The sequence below is a fragment of the Echiichthys vipera genome (assembly GCF_963691815.1).
Source record: "Echiichthys vipera genome assembly, chromosome: 22".
NCBI classification, from domain to species: domain Eukaryota; kingdom Metazoa; phylum Chordata; class Actinopteri; order Perciformes; family Trachinidae; genus Echiichthys; species Echiichthys vipera.
This window is the reverse complement of record NC_139847.1, coordinates 1,337,203-1,342,985: the sequence shown is the minus strand read 5'-3', so window position 1 is coordinate 1,342,985 and position 5,783 is coordinate 1,337,203. Positions and strand designations below refer to the sequence as shown.

Sequence of the window (5,783 nt, the reverse complement as noted above, 5' to 3'; positions counted from 1 at the left end):
GTGTGTGTGACACGTGTGTGTGACATGTTTGTGTGTGTGACGTGTGTGACATCTGTGTGTGACGTGTATGTGACGTGTATGTGACGTGCGTGTGTGACGTGTGTGTGTGTGTGACGTGTGTGACACGTGTGTGACGTATGAGTGACGTGTGTGACGTGTGTGAGACGTGGGTGTGACCTGTGTGTGACCTGTGTGACGTGTGTGTGTGACGTGTGTGACGTGTGTGTGACGTGTGAATAAAGTTTTTTTTCCTCACTAATAAAAAAATGGTTTATTTTGTTTTGATCTTTCAGAAAAATATCATAATAACAATAATAATAATATTAATACCCCGGTCTGTCTCCGCCCTCCTCTGTTCTTCTTCACGGCTTTTTTCTCCTCAGAGGGTTCGGACCGGGGAGGGGGCGGGGCTTAAACCGAGCGGTGGTTCCTTCGACCAATCAGAGAGAGGAACAGGCTGAAGAGTTTCCACGTCAGCGAATGGGAAAGATTCAGGAAACTCCACCTGAAACATGAAATTATGACTTTATTAAATTTGTTTTATTAAACTAAAACGGACAAAATGCAACAAATGACTCCACAAACAAATGAATACGCTTTAAAATGCACCAAAAATTATGTTAAAAATCACATTTATAAAGTTTTAATTTGCTTTTATTAATTCCATATTTAATTTTCACTTTTATTCATTTATTTTGTATAAAGTTATTTTATTAACATACTTATTTTCACATTTCTTTGTGTATTTATTTCCATTTCCCAATTTTATTTCTGTATTATTTTTTCATAATTTGTCTTCATGCTATTTTTAAATTTTAAATTAATTAGAATTTTTTAACATTAATATAAATATTTAATTTATCATGAATAAAAAATAAATAAATACATTTCAGGAAATATATTAATACAAATAAAAGTAATAAATAAAATAATAAATAAACAATTGTGAATAAATAAAAAGGGGAAAGTAAATAAAAGGAAGAATTAACACAAAGTTAAATAAATTATTATTATTATAAATTAAATGATTATCAGTTAATTAACGCCTACATTCATCTTTTATATTTGTGGTTCATTTACTTATTTATGTATTTATTTATGATGAGGGGCGCGCGCGTCTCACAGGTACGTAGGCCTGGTTGTCACGGAGACAGGCGTCCTGCAGCTCGCCGCGCAGCGCGGTCACGTGACTGCGGTGGGCGGAGACTTCCTGCTCCAACCAACCAATCCTGGAGCTGCAGGCGTGACACAGCTGAGCCACGCTGGACACGAGACTCTGCACACGAGGGAGAGGGAAATATAAAGGATTTAAAGGTAATAACAACATTAATGAATAAATAAATAAATAAATAAATAAAAAACATTAATAATTAAGGAAGAGAGAAAGATTTAAATAAAAGAAGAATGAAAATAAAAAGAAAAACAAGAAATAAACACAAATACAAATAAACATGAATAATTAAGAAAGATTTCAATCAAATAATAAAAAATAATAAAAACAAAAATAAAAAACATTAATAATTAAGGAAGAGAGAAAGATTTAAATAAAAGAAGAATGAAAAAAAAATTAAAAACAAATACAAATAAACAAACATAAACAAAGATTTTAATCAAATAAGAAAGAAAATAAAATTAAAACAAGAAATAAACACAAACATAAAGATTTAAATAAAATTAAAAGAAAATAAAAAGAAATAAAGAAAGAAAGAAAATTAATAATTAAGAAAGAGAAAAATATTAAATTAAAATAGAAGAAAATAAAAACAAATAAATTAATAAATTAACAGAAATAAAAAAATACACAGAAAAAAAATAATTAAGAAATAAGATTTAAATCAAATAAGAAGAATGAAAATAGAAATAAATAAATGAATAAATAAAAACAAAAATAAAAAAACATAAAGAAAGATTTCAATCAAATAAGAAAGAAAATAAAAACAAATAAATTAATAAATTAAAAACAAAGAAAAATACAAAGAAAAAAAGATAATTAATAATTAAGAGCGAAGGATTTTATATTTATTCATATTTTCATTCTTTCTGATTTTATTTTAAAAAATAAGAAAAAAATGAAAAATAAAGAAATAAATATTACAAATAAAGAAAAAATAAACACAAAAGAAAAGAAAGAAAATGAATAATTAAGAAAGAGTAAAATAAAATAAGAAAGAAAATATAAAGTACGACATAAATGAATAAATAAAAAATGAATAAATTAATTAATGATTAAAGGAAGAAAGAGGAAAATAAAATAAAAAGAATGAAAATAAAAACAAATCGATTCATAAATAAAAACAAAAATAAAAAAACACACAAAGACAGAAGGAAGATTTGAATAAAATAAGAAATAAATAAATGAATAATTAAGAAAGAAAGACTTCTTCTTCTGTTACCTGCAGCGCCGCCACCTCCGGAGCTCCCATGATGCTCTCTGCTCCACTCAGCTCCAGCTGTTCGCGTGGTAACACCAGGGGGCGGGGCTGAGCTGACAGGGAGCCCCGTGATTGGGCGAGACTTTCCCTGAGCTGAGGAGCAAACAGCAGATTAGTAAACGTGTTTGAATCATTTATATTAACATTAAGATGTTTCTCTCCGTCTTCACCTCCTTGTAACTCTTCTCTGCAGCTTTCATGTTGCTCATCAGACAATCTTTACGTCTGAGAAGAAACAAAAGAATAAAACAGAAGAATGAAACAAAAGAAAGAAACTAAAGAAAGAAACAACAGAGCGAGTAAGAACGTGACAGCAGCAGAGCGAGCAGAGCAGAAAGGTGTGCGTCACCTGGCGGCGTCCCTCAGCTCGTCCTCGGCTCGCTGCAGTCGCTCCTCCAGCTGCTTCCTCTCCCTCTGAACGCCAGACAGGTGCTTACCCAGAATCCTCAGCGAGCGCTCCTTCCGGCTCACCTCGCGCCGAGCCTCCGACAGAGACTAGAGAGAGGCGAGGAGTTAACGTGAGCCGAGCGATCACTCATCAGCTCCCGACTGCAGAGAACTCACGGGCGCACAGACAACAATCACTGGAGACTAGTGTCCTCTAGGAACCTAAACGTGTGTTAAAGTGTCCTCTAGGAGCCTAAACGCGTGTTAAAGTGTCCTCTAGGAGCCTAAACGTGTGTTAAAGTGTCCTCTAGGAGCCTAAACGTGTGTTAAAGTGTCCTCTAGGAGCATAAACGTGTGTTATAGTGTCCTCTAGGAGCATAAACGTGTGTTAAAGTGTCCTCTAGGAGCATAAACGTGTGTTAAAGTGTCCTCTAGGAGCATAAACGTGTGCCAAAGTGTCCTCTAGGAGCATAAACGTGTGTTAAAGTGTCCTCTAGGAACATAAACGTGTGCTAAAGTGTCCTCTAGGAGCATAAACGTGTGCTAAAGCGTCCTCTAGGAGCATAAACGTGTGCTAAAGTGTCCTCTAGAAGCCTAAAAGTGTGTTAAAGTGCACTCTAGGAGCCTAAACGTGTGTTAAAGTATCCTCTAGGAGCATAAACGTGTGTTAAAGTGTCCTCTAGGAGCATAAACGTGTGCTAAAGTGTCCTCTAGGAGCATAAACGTGTGTTAAAGTGTCCTCTAGGAGCATAAACGCGCGCTAAAGTGTCCTCTAGGAGCATAAACGTGTGTTAAAGTGTCCTCTAGGAGCCTAAACGTGTGCTAAAGTGTCCTCTAGGAGCATAAACGTGTGCTAAAGTGTCCTCTATGAGTCAAAACGTGTGTTAAAGTGTCCTCTAGGAGCATAAACGTGTGTTAAAGTGTCCTCTAGGAGCCTAAACGTGTGTTAATGTGTCCTCTAGGAGCTTAACTGGTGCTAAAGTGTCCTCTAGGAGCATAAACGTGTGTTAAAGTGTCCTCTAGGAGCATAAACGTGTGTTAAAGTGTCCTCTAGGAGCATAAACGTGTGCTAAAGTGTCCTCCAGGAGCATAACCGTGTGTTAAAGTGTCCTCTAGGAGCCTAAACGTGTGTTAAAGTGTCCTCTAGGAGCATAACCGTGTGTTAAAGTGTCCTCTAGGAGCATAAACGTGTGCTAAAGTGTCCTCTAGGAGCATAACCGTGTGTTAAAGTGCCCTCTAGGAGCCAAAACATGTGTTAAAGTGTCCTCTTGGAGCATAAACGTGTGTTAAAGTGTCCTCTATGAGCATAAACGTGTGCTAAAGTGTCCTCTAGGAGCATAAACGTGTGTTAAAGTATCCTCTAGGAACATAAACGTGTGCTAAAGTGTCCTCTAGGAGCATAAACGTGTGCTAAAGCGTCCTCTAGGAGCATAAACGTGTGTTAAAGTGTCCTCTAGGAGCATAAACGCGTGCTAAAGTGTCCTCTAGGAGCATAAACGTGTGTTAAAGTGTCCTCTAGGAGCCTAAACGTGTGCTAAAGTGTCCTCTAGGAGCATAAACGTGTGCTAAAGTGTCCTCTATGAGTCAAAACGTGTGTTAAAGTGTCCTCTAGGAGCATAAACGTGTGTTAAAGTGTCCTCTAGGAGCCTAAACGTGTGTTAATGTGTCCTCTAGGAGCTTAACTGGTGCTAAAGTGTCCTCTAGGAGCATAAACGTGTGCTAAAGTGTCCTCTAGGAGCTTAACTGGTGCTAAAGTGTCCTCTAGGAGCTTAACTGGTGCTAAAGTGTCCTCTAGGAGCATAAACGTGTGTTAAAGTGTCCTCTAGGAGTCAAAACGTGTGCTAAAGTGCCCTCTAGGAGCCTAAACGAAGCCTGATGTAGCCTTGCACCTGTGTGTTCTGGCTCAGTGTGTGTTGTGCGTCGCTCTGCTCAGCGGTGTGTGCGTTGACCCGCAGCTGCAGCGCGTGCAGCTGGTTGTTCTGCTCCTGGACCAGCGTCTGGGCTTCCTGTTCCCTGCTCAGCGCCTGACGGAGCTCCTCACACACACTGTGGAACTGCTGCGCTGGGACCTGAACACACACACACACACAGACACAGACACACACACACACACACACACACACACACACACACACACACACACACACACACACACACACACACACACACACACACACACACACACACACACACACACACACACACACACACACACACAGTCAGGCGTGTGTGTTTATTCACACAGCACAGGCACAGTGAGTGAGTGAGTGAGTGTGTATGTGTGTGTGTGTGTGTGTGTGTGTGTGTGTGTGTGTGTGTAGCCTCACCGTCTTGCAGCTCTCCTTTCTCTCCTGACGCAGTCCTCTCTTCAGATTGGCCACCTCCAGCCTCAAGCCCCGCCTCTCCACCTCGGCCGAGTGCAGCCGTTGGCTGAAGAGCAGGAAGTGCTGCTGGAGGCTGGACACCAGGGCCTGATGGGAGGTCAAAGGTCAGATGCATAAGCACACAGAAATACACTCAAACATGAGTGTGTGTGTGTGTGTGTGCGTGTGTGTGACCTTCATGTTGGTCCGTGGAGGCGTCGGTCCGCTTTGTGTGTCCTTGTCAGGAGTGGACGCCGCGTCTGGTTGGTCGAGAAGGTGATCCAGGAGGCGGGACAAAGCGGAGCGAGCTGCTGACATCACATCTGGAGGGGAGGAGCCTAGAGGGTCAGAGGGAGACGTGAAGTGACGCTGGACGGACACATCCGGTCTGTGTGTGTGTGTGTGTGTGTGTGTGTGTGTGCGTGTTCACCAGTGTGCGTGTTTACCAGTGTGTGTGTGTGTGCATGTGTGTGTGTGTGTATACCAGTTTGTGTGCATGTGTGTGTGTGTGTATGTGTGCGTGTTCACCAGTGTGTGTGTGTGTGTGTGTGTGTGTGTGTGTGCGTGCGTGTTCACCAGTGTGCGTGTGTTTATCAGTGTG

At 40.1% G+C, this 5,783-nt stretch overlaps 1 protein-coding gene across 1 annotated transcript in view; it reads right to left on the bottom strand.

The window, feature by feature from the left end:
• Positions 1 to 379: 379 nt before the first annotated feature.
• The window catches only part of ccdc171 (coiled-coil domain containing 171), a gene marked incomplete at both ends in the record, with an annotated part of 12,219 nt that continues 6,815 nt past the window's right edge, over positions 380 to 5,783 (bottom strand). Inside the window, 8 exons of the mRNA XM_083936857.1 lie at positions 380 to 505; positions 1,124 to 1,276; positions 2,394 to 2,525; positions 2,603 to 2,657; positions 2,782 to 2,927; positions 4,709 to 4,888; positions 5,147 to 5,290; positions 5,378 to 5,520. Coding sequence (XP_083792983.1) covers positions 380 to 505; positions 1,124 to 1,276; positions 2,394 to 2,525; positions 2,603 to 2,657; positions 2,782 to 2,927; positions 4,709 to 4,888; positions 5,147 to 5,290; positions 5,378 to 5,520 — 1,079 coding nt within the window. The remainder of the gene's footprint in view (positions 506 to 1,123; positions 1,277 to 2,393; positions 2,526 to 2,602; positions 2,658 to 2,781; positions 2,928 to 4,708; positions 4,889 to 5,146; positions 5,291 to 5,377; positions 5,521 to 5,783) is intronic.